General features: G+C 41.6%; 1 protein-coding gene across 3 annotated transcripts in view; it reads left to right on the forward strand.

The window, feature by feature from the left end:
* The window catches only part of SHANK3 (SH3 and multiple ankyrin repeat domains 3), a 464,876-nt gene that overhangs the window by 363,305 nt on the left and 80,614 nt on the right, over positions 1–20,957 (forward strand). For all 3 annotated transcript variants that reach the window (XM_089655308.1, XM_089655310.1, XM_089655309.1), the window contains one exon: positions 13,272–13,385. In XM_089655308.1, the coding sequence (XP_089511434.1) occupies positions 13,272–13,385 (114 nt within the window). The remainder of the gene's footprint in view (positions 1–13,271; positions 13,386–20,957) is intronic.

Raw genomic sequence — 20,957 nt, forward strand, 5'->3', positions numbered from 1 at the left:
TTCAGGTCGGCACTACTGCCACTTCACAGTAGGAATGTTCTCTTTTTTTATATTCTGATTTCAACTTTGGCAATGATTTACAGTACCAGGCCACTTACAAGTCTCCTCAGGAAACATATGCATGGAAGTAAGCACTTTTGCCCTGTAGGTATGTTTTGCTGCAGCTCCTCATTTTATGGCATTTAGGTGGTGTGAAAGGTTGTCAAAAGAATTTGCCCCCTGACTGTCATGTTGATGACTGCTGGACAACATGGATAGCGAAACTCCAAATAGGATTTCCAAGATTATAGCTATTAGAGTGGAAAAGTAGAGCTGACAGAATAATTTGACTGTTTACATCATGTATCTGGATGATTGCTGAGGCAGTTTTTACATAACTTGTTCATTTCCTTTTTTTACAATTAGTAACAAAATATTAGTAGAAAATAAATTAGGCCCTTTATTTGTCTTGTTCTTGAAAATGCAATGCCAGTCAAGTTCTCTCAGATTGGTGGTGATTAAAGGCATCTGTTTGGATAGTTGTTTTTTTTGTGACCATTGCGGTTTCTAAGCGAGCAAAATCTCTCTTGTATTAAAAGACGTATAGACTCCAGAGAGAGATTTATATAGATATAGATTTATACTCACTGCCCCAATCCATCCGACTGTCGCCTTCCCTCCCCACATTCAGGCGCTCCCTCAAAACCCATCTCTTCAGGGAAGCCTACCCCACCCTCACCTAACGGCCATTCTCCCTCATTCCTCCCACCACTTCATCCCCCTCAGCCACTTCATTCCCCTCAGCCACTTCCTATTGTTCCACTGCCCCCTCCCTCCTAGATTGTAAGCTTGAAAGAGTAGGGCCCTCTTACCCCTCGTACGCTGTCTGTCTTTGTTGTACTGTGCCATGTATTGTCCCCCCTATTGTACAGCGCTGAGCAAACCCTTTGGCGCTATATAAACTCGATGTAATAATAATAATAATAATATATCATTTTACCCCTATACAAATCATCTAGTCAACTTGACTGTATAATTTTGTCTCTGGGTGGAAGCAGGAGCACCCTCTGGAAACCCACCAAAAGATGGGCATTATATTCAGTCTGATGTACAGTACAGATTAACCACTTGGCCACTGAAATTGTCCATAATAGGTGATAGATTGCAGTAATCTAGTCGAATATACAGATATCTGAAACAGATAGAGGGTCATATTTATATATCCACTTATTTTATTCAAGTTTTACTAAACCCACAACAATAAAATCAGTCTGTATATGCAGTAAAGCATGCTTGTTATACTCACTGTGGAACCTAAGCGGTTAATCCCCTGCATTGTGTAAAAAGGCCATTTGATCCTGTCTTCTCTGCCCCTCCTTTTGTTCAAACCTCCACGTCTTATCTCCTGATAAGACAGACAGGTTGAACCCGTATCCATTCTGCACATGCTCAGTTTGGTGTGTATTGCTAGAGAGGTTTTTTTTTTCTTGGGAGAGTGCATGTGATCAGCACAGGGCCAATCAGCATTGTCCAGACAGAGGTCAGGGGTTTTGCATTCTCCTAGAGCAGAAAGGAAACTCCTCCTGCAAGCTGTAACCAGTGCTCTGCTGAACACTGATAGAAGTCACAAGACTGCTCTAACTGCTGATGAGAAAAGGTATTTAGCAGTTTATATTTACTAAAATAACTGCACTTCCATGTTCTGTGTACTGTGGGAGACCAAATATAATGAATGCAGGGTCCTGGGTTTAGTAACACTTTAGAGAACCAAACTGACAATACATGTTTCTCTCAAAAGATGATTATGCTCATAAAGCTGGGCATACACTAGCAGATTTTCAATTTAAATGTTCGTATGAATATCTGTACATACATTTGTACAAAATTTCTCAGTACACTCGACAGCTCGAGAAATGTCATTTGAAAGTAGATGGTTTTTTTTATTGGTTTTAACATTCTATTTTGGAATTAATGGACTTTACTGAATGAAATAAGCTTTAGTAATTTGTTCATTGGAGAAAAAAATTTCGATCCAGCTCCTTCAGATTTTCTTGTCACTGCAGTTAAAAATGATTGTCAATTTGATGCCAATAATGGTTTGGAAAGTGAGAGAACATTCTTAAAATGAAAAGGTTAGAGCAAAAATCTAGTGTATACCAAGCTTAATTTAAGATGTCTGCAACTCCAACTCCAGCTCTCATGCTCACTCATAGTAAAGAATGCAGAACTAGGCATAGACTGTAATGAGAAGCAATGATGGAGCAAGAAAAGAGTAAAGACAATAGTAACGTGTTAAAAAGTCAATGATTATTCCATTTTCTATCCTATGCATGTAACATCTGCTGAAGTGTAGGCAGTGCATATTTGGTTTTGTCTCCAGATACAACCCTAACAAGTTAGTCTTGTGATTTATGGAATGTTGTTAGTAGAGCATTAAGTGATCTATTGATAGGATTGAATGTTGGAAGGTGAAGTCTCTGTTCTTTTCATTAATTAGTATTAAAAAAAACAAATATTTGTCCATATAGGTGTGTTCATACTATCTGCATCTTGAGGGCTTTGAAGAAAAGTGGTTTGGTTGCTGGGTTATATAAACAATGTTTTGTAAGTAGAGGAATAAGGCAATGACTTGATGTCTCAAACTGCAGCAGGTATCATTTTATGTAGTTTCATGGATCTGAATAAAGAAAATAGAACCAAGTAAAGATACCACTGGTTTGTTTTGAGAACTGCAGGTACCATGAATCTACTGTATAAAATAAAATAGCATGCTGAGCTGTTTGTGTGGCCTTTTTTATTTTTAAGATGCCCAATCTTCCACACTGCTGAGCATGATGTCAGTGGCATTCCAGAAAAAGTCTTAGGGAACACAGAACAGGCCAAATCCATGAGAAGATACTCCAGCCCACTGGAAGATCATCTTCTTTAGAGATTTGGATTGCTCTGTATTCCTCAGCATCTTGCAGGAGGGAGTATAATGTCACAGATGGAAGATCTGGACAAGGTAAGTATAAAATCTTAGCTTTTCTTTACAGGTACATATTTTGAATTACTGTAGACAGTTATTTCACTGGGGAGAGGTTCCTAGACAGTATGAGTGAACCTTGAATTGTACTCCAAGGTTCGCTTTAATCAGCACCCTTGCTTTGACTTCATTACATCAAATGATGCAATGCAGAGAATCCAAATGTAATTTCTAATTCACGATTTTATTGTAATATATACAAGTGTTTTGTAATGTAGAGTGCGCTCTCATTGTTAACCCTTGAATCAGGGAGCTAGTGCTACAAGACTATAAGTGATGGTGAGGTATACATTTCTGTAGGTAGATTCTTATAGTCCCTGTTTCCATCCAGCACTTTCAGACATCATCAAATATTATTCTGTACTGTGACTTGTTCTGTCAACCCTCTTTTCTTTCTCCTTCACTTTCTCCCTAACTCTAGTTATATACTGTAATTAAATAGTTCTACTAATGAGTCAGTATCTGTTACAGTTACCTGTTACAGTAGTGCCTATATTGTTTACCTATATAATGCTTAGTTAATGTTTTAAGTGAACCTGTCACCAACTTGGGCAATTTGAACTGAGCATATATATAAAGTGCAGCACTGAGTATTATAAATTAATAAGGCAAATATGGATAAAAATAAATCCTGTGTATTTTAAAAATATATATATAAAATAAATATATATATAAAAAAGTTCAAAGACAAGAAAAAATGGTCCAGGAAAGCAGCATGAATATAAAGTGCTCAGGTGACATAGAAGTCCGCAATCCGTGTAGTAGAGGTAAGGTAATGCGCACTCACCGGATGCGCATATTAATGCGCTTTTGTTTATATATAAAATCCTGATGTCATCCGATAGTGGGGTGATCCTCCCTCTGTTTAGTGTGAGGCTGGTGTAGATGGTCCTCTTTCACTAGGGGGTCCTACTCCGTGCTCCTGGTAAGCAGTATCCTCCAAGTATCCTCCATGTGGGCTGGTTTCCACCATGTGGTAGTGATCTGTCCAAGGAATGTGTCTGTGGACATCTGATATAATAAGATGGCCGCCGGAGCTCCACGTTGCTCTGGCGGCGTGACTTCACGGCGTGGTGTGGCTCCTCCTGACGTGTATCGTGCTCAAGCACGTCCTCAGAGGGGGGTTGCTAATGAATTCGAACTGAGTGTTTGATGAAAACATGCATAACCAATTGTAACAGGGTTAGCTTGGCAGCGGGTGTGTGTGACCCCCTGGATGGGTGCACAACACAAAAAGATAGGCACAGCACAACAATAGTGGAGGTGAAAACAAACAGGTGCAATTTATTTACAATATTTACAGAAAAAATGATAAACAAAAAGAGACATCAAAATAAATCCTGGCCCACTTGGCTACTTACTGCAACAACAGCTTTTCCCTAGCTACCCACTAGGTACAGCCTGCTGCTATACCTAGTTGCTAGTACTGGGAGGTTAGCCACACAGGCTTTGGTCTCTCTGCACACAGATAACAGGTCAGCTCCCCCAGACAGTTCAGGCACAGATCTGGTTCCAGGGTGGAGCAACTCCCTAAGCACTCTGGGAAGCTTTATACAAGTGTTAATGAGCCCACTACCTTCAGCTGGGCTCATTATCTCAGTGCTGAAGGACTCAGCACTTCCCTCTAGTGGTACAAATCCCCATAAACCCTGAATCTCGGACAAATATATCGTCCATCCAGGACGCAACCAGGTGATTTCACCTGCCTACTGTCACATACCCCCCCCTCTTGTTTCAACCTTGGGGTTGTAACACCAGTAGCCAGGCAGGCATGTACCCGGGATAAAGCATCCACATTTCCCATCTGAACTCCGGGGCGATGCTTCACCGTGAAGGTAAATTCCTGTAGGGCCAGAAACCACCTATTTACCCTTCTATTGGTCTCCTTATTTTGAGCCATCCATTTCAAGGGAGCGTGATCTGTGATCAGGTCAAAATGTCTGCCCAGCAGATAGTACCGAAGGGAATCTAGGGCCCACTTTACCGCTAAACACTCCTTCTCAATCGTGGCGTAATTTTCCTCGTGAGACTTTAGCTTTCGGCTGAGATAGATTACCGGGTGCTCCTCCCCCTGCCAAACCTGGGACAGCACTACTCCTAAGCCAACATTGGATGCATCTGTCTGGACCACAAAGTCTTTTGAGAAGTCTGGTGAGTATAGGACTGGCTGGCTACATAAGGCCCTTTTTAAAGACTGGAAGGCTGCTTCAGCATCAGGGGACCACTTAACCATGACAGGCTCCTTCCCTTTTGTCAGGTTGGTTAGGGGTACTGCCATAGAAGCAAAATGGGGAATGAATCGCCGATAGTAGCCAGCAATTCCTAGAAAAGCCCGTACCTGCTTTTTGTTATTTGGGCGTGGCCAATTCTGTATTGCTTCCACTTTGTTTATCTGAGGTTTTATTACCCCTCTCCCAATAGTGTACCCCAGGTACCTGGCCTCCTCCTGTCCAATCGTACACTTCTTTGGGTTGGCCGTAAACCCAGCTTTCCGTATTGAGTCTAGCACAGCCTGAACTTTTGGCAAATGTGAGGCCCAGTCTGCGCTATGGATAATCACATCGTCCAAGTACGCTGCAGCATACTTCTGATGGGGACGAAGAATCTGATCCATTTTTCGCTGAAAGGTGGCCGGTGCATTCTGTAACCCGAACGGCATTCTTTTATACTGGAATGACCCTTCTGGGGTTACAAATGCAGTCTTCTCCTTTGCCGACTTAGCTAGGGGAATTTGCCAATAACCTTTTGTCAAGTCTAGCGTTGTCATGTACCGGGCTGCTCCCAGTCGGTCGATTAGTTCATCTATCCTTGGCATGGGGTAGGTGTCAAATTTTGTAACTTTATTCAACTGTCGAAAGTCGTTACAAAATCGCCAGCTCCCATCTGGTTTGGGCACCAACACTATGGGGCTGGACCAGTCACTTTGGGACTCCTCTATCACCCCCAAATCTAGCATTCTCTGTACTTCCCCACGTATTGCCTCCCGTCGAGCCTCTGGGATTCTATAGGGTTTCAGTTTTACTCTTTCACCCGGTGGGGTGATAATGTCATGCTCCACCCCCGAGGTTTGTCCCGGCAGCTCAGAAAAAACATCTGTGTTGCGGAGCACAAACTCTTTAGCCTCCTGTTTTTGAACTGTAGACAGCGTGACTGCTATTCCAACCTCCGGAACCAAGCAGTTAGATGGCGCTGGTGACAAACCCTCAGCAACTAGGGATTCCCTGTCCCTCCAGGCCTTTAGCAGATTAATGTGGTAGATCTGCTCCGGTTTCCGCCTTCCTGGTTGTCTGACCCTGTAATTCACTTCACTCACTTTCTCAATCACCTCGTAGGGGCCATGCCATTTGGCCAGGAATTTGCTTTCAACCGTAGGGATTAGCACTAGCACTCTATCTCCTCCAGCAAATGACCTGGTCCGGGCCCCCCGATTGTACACCCTCTGCTGCGCTAACTGTGCTTGGGACAAATGTTCCTTTACGATAGGCATGACCTGGGCAATTCTATCTTGCATTTGGGCGACGTGCTCAATCACACTCCGGTGGGGAGAACTCTCACTTTCCCAAGTTTCCTTGGCGATATCTAACAGCCCCCTTGGGTGTCTCCCATAGAGCAACTCAAATGGTGAAAACCCTGTGGAGGACTGGGGTACCTCCCGGATGGCAAACATCAAATAGGGTACTAAATAATCCCAACCCTTTCCATCCTTATCTACCACCTTCCTTAGCATTTGTTTCAGGGTTTTGTTGAACCTTTCCACCAACCCGTCAGTTTGGGGATGATACACAGAGGTGCGCAACTGTTTGACCTTGAACAGTTTGCACAGCTCTTTCATCACCCGGGACATAAAGGGGGTTCCCTGATCCGTCAGCAGTTCCTTTGAAATACCCACTCGGCTGAAAACGAGGAATAGCTCCTTAGCTATTGTCTTGGCAGAGGTATTTCGGAGTGGAATTGCTTCTGGATAGCGGGTGGCATAGTCGAGTATGACCAACAGGTACTGATGCCCCCTAGCGGATTTCACCAGCGGACCTACCAAATCCATGGCAATCCTTTCAAAGGGGACCTCAATGATGGGAAGAGGTACCAGTGGACTACGGAAATGGGGCATAGGGGCCGACTTCTGACACACAGGGCAAGAGGAACAGTAATTTTCCACCTCCTTAATGACCCCAGGCCAATAGAACCGCTGCAGTACTCTTTCCCGTGTTTTCTCCGCCCCCAAATGACCCCCAAGGATGTGTCCATGGGCCAACTCCAACACCAACTTCCTGTAAGGTCTGGGCACCACCAGTTGCTCAATGGTTTCTTCTGCCCCTTGAGCAACTCGATAGAGTAGGTCCCTTTCCACAAGGAAGTATGGATAAGCAGCAGTTTTCTCAGGACTCACTAGTTGACCATCTACTTTTACTACATTTTCCCGGGCTATTATCAGTGTGGGGTCTTTCAGCTGTTCGGTTGCAAAATTTTCCCTATGCACCTCTAAGTCCGAGAACTCCACAACCGGCAGATTTTCATCTGAGGAGGCGGGCTCCTCCTCAGTTCCTTGGGTCTCCCCAGCTAGTACCGACAAGGGGAACTTGGGAGAGACCTCACCACACTCAGACGCTTTCTGGGATTCATCTTCCTGGTCTGCAGGGGAGACAGTGGGGGGGTCAGAACAATCCCAGAGTTCCCAGAATTTTGGAAAATCCCTCCCCACAATGGCATCATGTGGTAAATGAGGTACCAATCCTACCTGATGAGACAGGTTACCTTTGGGGGTCTCAAAAAACACAGTAGCCACGGGATACTCCCTAGTGTCCCCATGCACACAAATCACCGCCACCTTTTTATGCCCAGAGACCTTTGTAGTGACCATCTCCTCTCTTATCAAGGTTACCAGGCTACCTGAATCCAGCAACCCCACAATATTATTTCCATTAACAGTCATTTTGCACAAATGTTTCTCAGTGCCCGGGCTGGCCGTGCATACCACTGTCGCAAACAGCGACTGACGTCTATTGCTCAGAAAGTCACACTGCATAGGCTCATCCACCACTGGGCAATTAGCTGCAATGTGTCCCTCTTGCCGGCAGCGGTAACAGACAATTTTTTTCACCGCTTCTTGCAGCCTTGGCCTTCCTGGCCGCTCTTGCCAGACATTGGGTAATACTCCCACCCTCTCACTCTCTCCACCCTCACCCCTTGTAGTCATCTTACCCGCCGCTGGGGATGGTCTGGTCTTAGGGTGGAAAGTCCGTGAGTCTCTGGAAGAGGAGGTCAGGTTCTCAGTAGCCAAGTATCTCTCCACTAGATCCACCAGCTTGTCTGCAGTTTCTGGGTCTCCATGGCTGACCCACTTTTGAATAGTAGTAGGCAGAGACCTTAGGAACCGATCCATGACGACACGTTCCACAATTTTTGGGGCGGTCAAAGTCTCTGGCTGCAGCCACTTCCTGCTCAGGTGAATGAGATCATACATCTGTGACCTGGGAGGTTTCCCAAGCCGAAAAGTCCAATTATGTACCCGCTGAGCACGGACAGCGAGGGTAACACCCAACCGGGCCAAAATTTCCACTTTTAGCACATCATAGTTTTTGGCTTGGTCCGGCTCTAGGTCATAGTAAGCTTTTTGCGACTCTCCAGTTAATAATGGGGCCATCAATCCAGCCCACTGTTCTTTAGGCCACTTTTCCCTTTCAGCAGTCCTTTCAAAGGTGGTTAGAAACACCTCCGGATCATCCTCTCCCGTCATTTTTGGCAATAAACGGCCCACAGAAAATGATGGTGTTTTACCAGAATCAGCCTCAGTCTGCTGCCTCTGCTGGAGCTGCTTCAAAACAGCCTCCATTTGTTGCTGGTGTTTCTGGTCCTGTTGCACCAGCAATTCCCTATGGCGGACCTCTGCTTGTTCCAAGGCCCTCTGCTGGGCTGCAATGCTCTGCTGGAAACTTGCATTTGCCTGTTGTTGATTGGCATTTGCCAGAGCCAACTGTCTGATTATCTCCTCCATGCTGGCCTTTAGTTACCACAACTGCCCGCCGTCCTCCACCATATGTAACAGGGTTAGCTCGGCAGCGGGTGTGTGTGACCCCCTGGATGGGTGCACAACACAAAAAGATAGGCACAGCACAACAATAGTGGAGGTGAAAACAAACAGGTGCAATTTATTTACAATATTTACAGAAAAAATGATAAACAAAAAGAGACATCAAAATAAATCCTGGCCCACTTGGCTACTTACTGCAACAACAGCTTTTCCCTAGCTACCCACTAGGTACAGCCTGCTGCTATACCTAGTTGCTAGTACTGGGAGGTTAGCCACACAGGCTTTGGTCTCTCTGCACACAGATAACAGGTCAGCTCCCCCAGACAGTTCAGGCACAGATCTGGTTCCAGGGTGGAGCAACTCCCTAAGCACTCTGGGAAGCTTTATACAAGTGTTAATGAGCCCACTACCTTCAGCTGGGCTCATTATCTCAGTGCTGAAGGACTCAGCACTTCCCTCTAGTGGTACAAATCCCCATAAACCCTGAATCTCGGACAAATATATCGTCCATCCAGGACGCAACCAGGTGATTTCACCTGCCTACTGTCACACAATGTTTTCTTTTAGTGAAAAACCACATGTCAATTCAGCGAGTAGATCCAGATATCTAAGTAGCTGAAGTCTAAATCTAAACATTTCCTTTAAGATGTGACCTTGGTCCTACCTCTTCTTTTCTCCCAAATTACTTATAGGTCATCCCAAAAAGGTGTAGACTCACTGAGCAATAGTGAAACTTAGGAGCTGGGGAGGAGCAGGGTTCAACTCAACTTGCAAAGGAAAAGTATATACTGCATTGACTGCCTCTATATCTGGATTTAATGTTTGATTTAAAATGTTACCATCTGCTTATCAATTGTTTATCATATGCTTAGTTTGAATTGTCCAAGTGTGTGACAAGTTTAAGTGGAAGTTCATCTTAGAATTACTCAATGAACATTAAACAGCCATGTAACACATGTACCTTGATAAATGCATAGTACCATGTTGGACTTCTGTCCAAGGTGCCTGAGTGAGCTTGCACTTAGCTTTAAAAATGTTTAATGTTTCAATGTGTGTATTAGCAAGGAAAAATATACCCTACTTCAGTGTTTGTACGAGGTTCCCCCTGGATATTTCAAGACACATAATTTAGGAAGCTTCAATAATTTTTATGATTTTTTGACTTTTTCAAATGTTAGTAACAACTGAATAATTGTTAGAGTTTGATTCAGTCAAACAGAGAATTTGTATTTCAATTTTTTTTTTAAAGACTGATAATACACTCCAGTTTTCTCTGTACTGTGCTGATCAGCTGCTTCTGTTGATGTCTGTTTAGAAATACTGAGGGACATTATTTATCTAAGCACTGAAAGTAAGAACAGTTGATAACAGTGAATCAGATTCCTCATTTATTATTATCCATGCTGTATGAATCAAGTAAAAGGTGACCAGGGGCGGACTGACAACTCATGGGGCCCCCGGACAATAGGGGATAAAGGGGGGACTGTGTCCTCACCCACACTCAAACCACACCCAAAAAAGCCTATGAAAGGTACCAGGGGCATCTCATGGTGCCCCCTACTGACCCCGGGCCCTCGGGCAGTGCCCAGTGCTCAAATGGTCAGTCCGCCCCTGAAGGTGACTTTTATTGGTTGCAGCAGGCAACAAAATTACTTTTTTAAATAAGGCCTATTCTTTTGGAAATAATATAAAAGGAGTTTAGATGTAAGGGTGCAAACAGGATTTTTTGTAAGAAGGTATCAAAAGAGGGTTCATATTCTCTATAAAGTAAGGCATAAAACTAGCATCTGCAGTTGTATCTGTGCTTTTTCTTGAAAACACTAGTTAGATTGTAGAATAGATCAATACATATAGTAACTTAAAGTGATTGAAAAGTCTACAATTACCTGCTCTGTGCAATGGAATTGTGCAGAGTGGTCCCAAACCTCCTCTTCTCATGTACCCTACCAACGCTCCTTACTCCTCTGCTTCTCAGTGTGCCACCATAGAAAGTGACTTCCTATCGTGGCATACCTGTGCGCTTGATCCTGAGTCCTGCTGCCTGTGTCTATTAGCATAGACTGTGAGGTCTGACCCCCATCCCCCGCTGTTTTGTCACAGGATTTGACTGACATCAGCAGGAACCAGCGTCTCACGCTGCTTTCATCAAAACCTGGGAGAGCAAGGAGAAGCAGTGAGAGCAGTTGCAGATGGGCACAGAGCTGGATAGAATGAGGGCTTAGGTTTGTTTATGGGGTGAGAGGGTGATACTTTAACATAAACATGTTTACCTTAATGCCAGGAATGCATTATGCTAAAAAATGTTTAGGCGTTAAAACCACTTTAAAAGTAGTCATAGCTCCATCCTTTGTAGTGCACCAATTTTAAAATGTGTTTGTGGCAAGTACATATGAAAGTGTAAAAGCAACATTTATGTTCTTGATTTTTTATTTAAAAAACAATAAATAAATATATATATATATATATATATATATATATATATATATATTCATAAACGTGATCTGTATATTTCCAACATAACTCCATCTTCAATTTTAACATAATTTTTTTATACCAAAATAATTTTTTTTCACACTACCACTGCCTGTGTCCATTAGAATGGATAGAATGAGGGCTTAGGTAAGTATGGGGGTTTCAACGTAAACATTTTTACCTTAGTGGAAGGAATGCATTATGGTAAAAAATGTTTAGGCTTTAAAATCACTTCAAATGTACTCATAGCTCCTCCATCTTTTGTAGTATACTAATTTTAAAATGTGTTTGTTTAACTTTTCTAACATTTTGTGTACATACCAAAGTATGTTTAATACAAGCAACATTTATGTTCTTGATTTTTTATTTTAAAAAACCATAAACATGATCTGTGTATAACTCAAAATTGAATTTTAATATAATATTTTTCTACCATAAGAATTGTTTTTTTGCACTACAATTACTAATTTTTTCAAGCTGTTATTCTAATGTTGTGACAGTTAGACACCATGTTTTTTTTTAAGACTGTACTTATTAGTTCTGGCAATTGGAGGGCTTGCAGCAAAAAAGAGGCATCTCATTTTTCTTACTTTCTCGGTTATATATCCTATCTTGTTCAGAAAATAATCTGCTCTTTGGTGCAAAAAGGAGGCAGTTCTGGGCATTACTTCCCATGTTCCTTGACAGATCTGTCTAGAATGTTGGACGAAAGAACAAGACAGTTCCATAATGTAAAAATTCAAGAAAATATATTTTTGTATCTTGAAAAAAAAAAGTTGAAACTTTTTTTTTTTTTAGTTTGCCAAAAGTTAGTAAAACTGGAGCTGCCTCTCTATTGCTCTGAACCCTTCAATTGCTAACACTCATCAGTTCAATCTTTAAAAAGCCCTTCAATTTCAGACTACCTGTACTCTTTATCTATTCAGAATTTCTTCTCACTTGTGTCTTCCACAAATGTCAAATCATCTTTGCTGCTGGTCCCATTTGTGTTCAGTTAGTAATGGCCTATGTCAGCCAACCCTGACCTTTGGTAATATCTACACACTTATGTCTAATACACACAATGAGAAAAAAAAAACACTTTTTCTGATAATCTGATTGTTAATACACAGCTTTCAAGAGGCAATCATTTCATGAGAAAATATCTGAAGGAATAAGCACAAAAAATGTTCTCGAAAGATAACAGAATGAACGAATTTTGTGTAATTACTATAGTATTTGTACGAAAAAAAAAAATCGAGTGACCAAGACTGCACATGATTGGAAATGAAAGAGTACATTACAATACAATACATCACTTCAGAAGTTTTATTCTGTTTTATGAGAATTTTCATAACTTTAGTAACCTCTTCATTTACGATATGAGATTAGCATGCAAAAAAAAAAGGGAAGATCATTCGTCTGATTTTCTCATTGTGTGTATGAGGCTTCAGATTCTTAAACTTTGTTTTTTGTAAAAGGTTCCTTTCTACATGTAGTGGAAATATCAGAACTTTGGTGTTTTGTCTAATAATGATGAAGAGTTCTGTTGGCGTTCTCAGGAACCAGTGAAGACACCGAGGCACGCTATCAATATTCACGAGTCATTTAATATATTTTCCTTCTGATATATATTGCTTACACATTGTTGATGAAAAATGCATTTTGTTTACTGCATTTATGATAACTTAGCTGCACATTTCTTGTGTGTCCCTTTAACTGTAGATCGGATAAGATATGTACAAAAAATTTAAGTGAGTTACTAACTGTTTTTCTTTACTTCTACAGTGCTGAGTATCGGTGAAGGCGGATTTTGGGAGGGTTCGGTGAAGGGTCGGAGTGGTTGGTTTCCAGCAGATTGTGTGGAAGAAGTGCAAATGAGGCAGCCAGATCCAAGACAAGGTAAGAGACTAGCTAATAAAGACTTGCAAGCAAAGATTGTTTGCACATTTAGGGCAGCCTGTACATGGCAGGGTTACGGTGTTTACCTTTGAGGGCAATTTTATGTTTGGTACGATTTGTTTTTAGATATTTATTACAGAAAGTTATACAGCACTGACAATTTCGAAGCACTTTACATATATATTGTACACTTACATCAATCCCTGCCCTCATGGAGTTTACAATCTAAAGTCCCTAAAGCTGGCCACGCATGGATCAAAGTTTGGCTGCTCCAGCAGACACCAACCAAATTTTGGTCCATGTATTGGATTGACACCCTGATTCTATAGAAGTCGATCTATAGATTGACTTCTGTACAATGTGCCTGTCAGATAAATGTTGCTTGGTCAGCTCCACCGGCTATAGTTAGCAGCACTGATCAGTGTGTTCTGATGTTGGGGAAGTCTCCTGCTGGCAGAACACAATAGCTCTGCAGGAGTAATTCCCTCATTCACCACGAATTTGTGGATAAGGGTGTCAGGACTTTTTTTTTTCTTCCGTTGAAATGCTGGTTGCATAAAAAATGAATCATCTGTGGGCTTTCAAAATTACATTCATACATACGCATACTAGGATCAGTTTAGACAGGAGCTACATAACCTATAAGTATGTCTGTGAAGTGTGGGAGGAAATTGGAGTACCCAGGGGAAACCTATGCAAGAACAAGGAGAAAATGCAAACTCCATGCAGGTAGTGTCAGGGATGGGATTCAAACTGACTTCCACTAAACCATATTTCCTATAATTTGTACTAAAATAACAAAAGAAAAAAACTTTTGCTTTTACTTTTAACTTTTTTAAAAGCAAATGTCAGAAGCAAGATCCACAGGAAACAAATCAATGCCCACACAAAATCCCTCTGTTCGTTTATTTTAGGTCATAGCATAGCTTGTACATACAACAAATTAAGTAACTTTGGCCTTGCAAGAACAGCATGAGAGCCAACAGAAGTGAATTTACTGTAGCTCAGAGTATTGTAAGCTGTAGGATTAAACAGTCCATATGGACCTATAATTTAGCTTGCTTGATTAGCCTCTGTTGATAAATGCAATTTTAGAAGAACTTGCTAGTAATTTTATGAATAGTTTTGCTTATTTCACATCACTCCTTAAGCAAAAAGTGTGGTTAGACATGCAGCAGTTCACTAATTAGTTAGTTTTAAGTTAAAGTGTTTCTAAATTCAAAAACAAAAATGTAATGTTGCAGCTGACTAGTCCTTAGATATGGTGTCTGCATTTGTTTCCTTCACTTCCTTTTCCTTTATTTTCGCCTGGTGATCTTGCCAATAACATACTTCCTGCCCTAGGCTGACAAAGCTCACTGTAGAGGAGCAGTGTTGTCATCCTAGGAAAGGAAGTATGTTAGGAATACAGAACACAGCCTTCTGTCATCTTCTTTGTTGAGATAACACCATAGAATGCACAAGATGCAAGCACTGGATTTCTGGCAGGTATTTTTGTAGTTATCAGACAGATATAAAAAAACACTTTCAAGTATATATTCAACAGACCAGAAGGAAACCAATAAGAGAATCCTATTGCCAGCGTTTACATACACTTCTATTTTAAAATTCACCTGATGTGTCCCAGTCATATAGCTCTTTTGCTGTAGAACTGCATACTTAAAAAGAACGTTTTAAAGACATTGGTCTTCTGCTGCTGAGTACTTAGCAGTGACCCAATGAATTTAACAAACAAGACAGATCGCTACATTTTGTCCTTTTACACAGTGACTTGTTTCTCATGTGGTAGATTTATTTAAAGGATAAGTTCACCTTTTGCACAAATTAAAATAAAATGCACATTTTTTTAAAGGTAAAAATATGTGTATTTGTTATTTTTGTCTGCGGAAGCCTGTAACGCATTGCTGGTCTCCTGCAGACCTGTCAGTGTATCTACTTGCCCACACAGGATGTACGGGCAAGCAGATATACTGACAGGAAGATACAATGAACTACCACGGTGCTCCACAGTGTCTTGGTAGTTCATTGAAAACTACAAGCCCACAGCTGCTAAGGCTGTCGGGACTTGCATTTCATTAATTCACAAAACTTTGTGAAAGAATGACATGGCCGTGTGAACGAAGCCCCCCATGGCCACGCTGTTTTCAAATCTGACAGATAGTACGGGAAAACTTCTCCCTGTACTTCTGTCGGGGAGGGGGGCAGCAGGCAGCGGCTGCAGCATTGGGAGCATGTTACATGTTCCACTTTAAAACTTGGTGGAACATGTCAGATGTTCCCAAAGGTGAACTTATCCTTTAAGGAAACCTGTGCATAGAGAAAGCTGGAGGCTATCATTGCTGGCCTCCTTATAAAATGCTGCTTGATGGTTTTAATTCTTAATTACTGACTTCAACAAATTCTGACCTGTGACCTTGAAAAAGCATTCAGAAAAATGAGGCCAGAACCCCTGTTCTGCATGCATCTTTCATGTCACTTACAGTACTTAGAAGTAAGACATTTGATTATTGTGACAGCCAACCAGCTAGCATTTTCAGACAGCAATGGCAGCTTCCAGGTTTCTCTCAGCATAGGTTTCCTTTAAAGTAGAACTATAGGCAAAACTTTTTTTTTCCATTTTGGAGTAGGCGAGGGTTAGAACTCCTGTCAGTTTATTTTTTGCCAACTGTGTCCCAATGGGGAGATTAACCTTCAGTTCCTGTCCCATAGCTAAAACTGGAAGTGAGGGAAAATCCCTGCAAATTAAGGAAATTCTTTAGGAACCCCAAGGTCACCAGAACTAGTGTCCCCATTGGAAAATTTCCCCTCTTTTATTTTTCTGGGGACAAACCAAAATGTGTTTTTTTTTTCTTTTACTATCGATAATAATGGTAAATAGGACAACTAGGGAGGGTGAATCTCCCTAAAGGTTGCACATACAGCAAAAAAAACCTTATAGGTGTTTTAATCCTACTCCACTCTATCCATACCTCCAAAAAATGTTTTTCCTTTAGTTATACTTTAAGGCTAGTTATTTTCTGTTGTAATATGAAGATGTTCAAGCAAGGTAGTGTTTCCTTGGGTGGCAGAGTAGCTTTAAGTTCTGTGCTGTGCTAAGTTTATGCTGGGTGTCTACTATTGTGATTCCATGGATTGTTGGGTTGGCATGGAGTGCAGTAGCTAGGGGTTCTAGTGCAAATAGTAAAAGTGAAAGAGTACATCCCTGGCAAATGCCTCTGGCTAAAGGGAATTGTGAGGATTTGTAACCTGTGTATTTGGCACACTCCTGAGGGAAATTATAGAGAGCAAATCAACCTGCAAAAATGTCCAAAGCCCCTGTCACGTACCTGATAGAAGTCTGAATTGACGAGGTCAGCCTCTCTTGTATCTCCAGCCCAGGCCCACTGAAGGTGGAACAGATGGTGCCGAGGGACAGGAGAAACACGAGTGCCTGTGGATATTGATTGCAGAACTTGCGGCTGGAGGTGTAACCTCGGTAAATCAAGCAGGACATCTGGTCAGGAACAGAGGAGATGCCGGAATGGCCAGCTGAGGTTAAGGAAGCACTCCACTGGAACTGCAAGATCTGGGTGCGTGGCTTACCGGAACTGCTGATAAGCATGAGGCCAGAACAAACCGTGACAACTGGAGCTGATATAATAGATAGCAAGGACAAGCACTCAGCAGGACTGTAGAGCCAAACTGGAGCAGGAAGCATAGTCAGAGTAATAGCCAGGGTCAGCAATGAGCAGGCGATGAGGTACTGGAACATCAGATAGGGACGAGGTCAGGAGGAATCCAGGATCAGAAACCGATGAGCAGAAGCATAAACAGAATCCAAGAGCAGGTTAATGGTAAGCCGGGTCAGTAACGGATAATACACAGGATACAGCAGGACACAGGGAATTAGCTGAAGACCAGTCAACACTGACAGAGAGTAAGAGCCTCCTTTAAATAGTCCATCTGGCTCCAGAAACTGTGGGCACGTGTGTGTGCATCCTTCCGCGCATGCACAAGCCTATACTAATTTTTATTAGCAATGCGCCTGTGCTCATTTCTATGCGCAATGTTGCGCACATGTGCATTTCTAGGCGCCAGTCGCCATACAGGAATTCCCTTACAGCCCCACTGGGACAGGAGGTGAAGAAGGTAATGCCAGGAGACCAAGTCAAAGGCCTTACACAGATACAGGAATAGTAGGAAAAAAAGGGATGTTATATGGTTTAGATTTGTGTGTCAGGTGGAGAATAAATTGTATGTTGTCAATGGTTTGGCAGATAGATATGAAACCCACCTGATTTTTACTGATCAGACAACTGATGAACGAATTCAGTCTCGTGACTAGTATTTTGGTCAAGAGTCTGATATCTAGATTCAATTGTGAAATTGAGATTCATAGAGATTTCATAGAGATGGAGGCCAACAATGCTTCCATAAGAAAGCAATGGCTTTTTATAATGTGATTGAAATTGTTCATATGGAGGGGGTTAAGGAGGTTTGGGTACTTCTTAAAGTACGACTCAGAAACTGTTTAGGTCTTGCTGTTCATAAGGTTTAAGATATTTTATTTCCTGTAAAACTTCTGCAATGGTGATTGTTCTTCCAGTTTGGCTTTAGAGCCTACAGGTAGGGCATGTAAAGAGACTTTAGCAAAGAATCTATGAAGAAGATGGGTGTTGTACAATTCAGCCAGTTGGTTTTCGGGACACCAGTAAGTTTTGGGTACTAGTAAGTCCAAGTCAACCTGTTTTAAATTGATCAGGTTTATAGGGGCATCTCAGCTAATATGCCAATAAAGCATCCTGTTTTCTTCCCTTGGCATAGAAGCTATGTTTAGTTTGGTGCGAGCGTATTCCATAGCATCAGTCAGGAAAGCATCTAGTTCTAGTCAGGCTTTGCCTAGGGTAAGTCTGTTTTGTGCCAAGGAGTGCTTGAAAAGTTGGTGTGGCTTGATAAAAGAAAGAGGACTCAAAGTAGAACTATAGAAAAAATGTTTTTTTTTTTTCATTTTGGAAAGAGTAAGGGAGAGTTATAACCCCTGTCAGATTTTTTTTTCACCATCTGTGTCCCATTTTGGAGATTTCCCTTTACTTCCTGTCCCATAGATGAACAGGAAGTATGAGGAAATCCATTGGGGACCCCCAGGTCACCAGAATTAGTGTCCCGATTGGAAGATTTCCCCTCTATTACTTTTCTGGGGACAACCCAAAATTTGGGAATTTTCTTTACTTTCAATTTCAATTATAGTGGCAACCAGGACAAACAGAGTGAATCTCCTTAACGGGTGCACAGACAGCAAGAAAATCTGACAGAGGTTCTAATCCATCTCCACTCTGTCCAAAACTGAAAAAAAAATGTGCCTTTAGTTATGCTTCAATGAAAGTTGTTGTCTGCTTTTTCGTGTTCTTTGCTTGGAAAGCTAATTGGCTACAGTGCACCTGAATAGTGGGTTTCTGTGCTTTCCACATTGTAACAGGGAAACATCTACAGTATTATTATATTGAATACTGCACTGGATCTGACAAAGGGATATGTTTGATTGTGTAGTGACAAACTACAACTTTCTTAATGGATCTCTTAAGGGTGCCTGGTACCTTTACTCAGAAAGGCATGATACAAAATGTGGACAGTTTTGAGGGAAAGGGGAAAACGATTTAACAGGTAGGTGAGGATAAAAACTAAACACTATATTTTATTAATATAGTTTGTCCAATTTTATGATATTTTTATTTTAGGTGTAATAGATGTTTTACAACTTTTGCCCATAGGAATGGTTTGAACATTGCATTGCTTTACATGGAGATGTTTGTCATGCTCCTCTTTAAAGCAGTATTAAAACCAAAACCAAAAATGTAATATATTGCAGCTTACCAATCATTAGATGTGGTGACTGCATTGTTTTTTAAGGCTTTTTTTCCCTTTATATTTGCCTGGTGATCAGACCAGTAACATACTCCTTGTATTACAGTGCCTACATTCTAGATGAAGGAGCAACATAAACACCTTTGAACAGCAGTATTGTCAGTCTGGAAGTAGGATAGTGTTAAAAATACTAGCAGACTTAAATACACTAAACACATTGAAGCCAAATTCAAGTCAACACATTTTAAGCATTCACAGCAACAGTAAAGGTTCTATATAAATAAAAGCTCACCTTTGTAAGCACTCCTATCAGTGGTTAATGTTTTGTCTCAATTCTCTAACTGCTACATCTGCAGTACAGCTTGTTCTGTTGAAAAACAACAGACTTTCTGGCTGGATCATCAGGTGAAAATAATGGAAAGAAAGCCTAAAACAGAAAACGAATACAGCCAGCACATCTAAGAATTGGTAAGCTGCATTATAATAAATGTTTGCTTTTGGGTTTAGTACCACTTTACCCTAGGTCAGGGGTGGGCAACTGTGGCCCTCCAGTTGTTGTAGAACTACAAGTCCCATGAGGCACTGCAAAACTGACAGTTACAAGCATGACTCCCAAAGTCAGAGGCATGATGGGACTTGTAGCTCATCAACAACTGGGGGGCCACAGTTGCCCACCGCTGCCCTAGGTTCTCCTTTAGCAGGTTTGCAGCCTGCATTTGCACAGACACGGCAGCCTATTCATTTGAATGGGCTGCTGTGACTGTGTTTCCTGCAGAAAAAAGGTGCATGCACCTTTTTCAAAACATGGCCGCAGGGAAATCACATGGTGCTTTTGATCCACGTGATTTCCCTGCGGTTTACACACCCACAAACCAGATGTGGGTTGAGATGCGTGGAGGTTCCATTAAGAATGACTGGCAGCCCCATGTTCTCTACAGAGCAGTGCAATTTTGCTGCGGGTGGTTGAGGGTGTGGGAACAGATGCGATTCCCACAACCACCTGCTCAAGTGCGGTCAGGTGTGAACGTAGACTTAAGTCCAAGTGACTACATCATGTTGTTTTCATAACAAATACAAATTGCTGTTGATAATATATTATAAACTATAAATAGTTTAGCGAATAATGGAAAATAGAAACGTGAACATTTTTCTTTGAGATAAAATAATTTCTTTATCGTCTATTATGAAACACATGAATTTAGAAATTCAGAAACTGTTGGGTTATATGCTACTGCCTACATGAAGTTGGCACACTGTCAAAATGAACTGTTGAAGGCTGGTGCCAGTAAAACCCATCATCTAACCCTCATGCCTCAGTTTTTGCTAGTGTCCTAGGAGGTTAGTTGCTTTTTCTTCCCTCTGCTGAAGTCTACCTGCTAGCTTTTTATTTTGTATTTTTTTTTCATTCAAGATACTTGGTAAATCAGTTATTTCACTCAAGACTTCAAAAACAATGCTTGAACTAGCTTTTGCAAAGCAGCTGTTTAGATTGGTGTATTCTCAGCAACAACTTTTGAGGCCTTAACCAGACTCTGATGGACTGGAAGATTGGGAGGACTAGCCTAGAATGTGACTTTCAGGCACTGTGCACTGCATTGTGGTGTTTTCCAGACCTTTGTTTACTATGTTGGTTAGCTGCAGAACGCTTTCCAGGTCCAGAGCCATAACCCTTTCCAGGTTCAGAGCCATAACCCATTCTCTGAAGGCTCATGTAGTGGGTAGACTTTAGGA

This window comes from Staurois parvus, unplaced genomic scaffold (assembly GCF_062004578.1).
Source record: "Staurois parvus isolate SC_StPar_1 unplaced genomic scaffold, SC_StPar_1.0 ptg000832l, whole genome shotgun sequence".
NCBI classification, from domain to species: Eukaryota; Metazoa; Chordata; class Amphibia; order Anura; family Ranidae; genus Staurois; species Staurois parvus.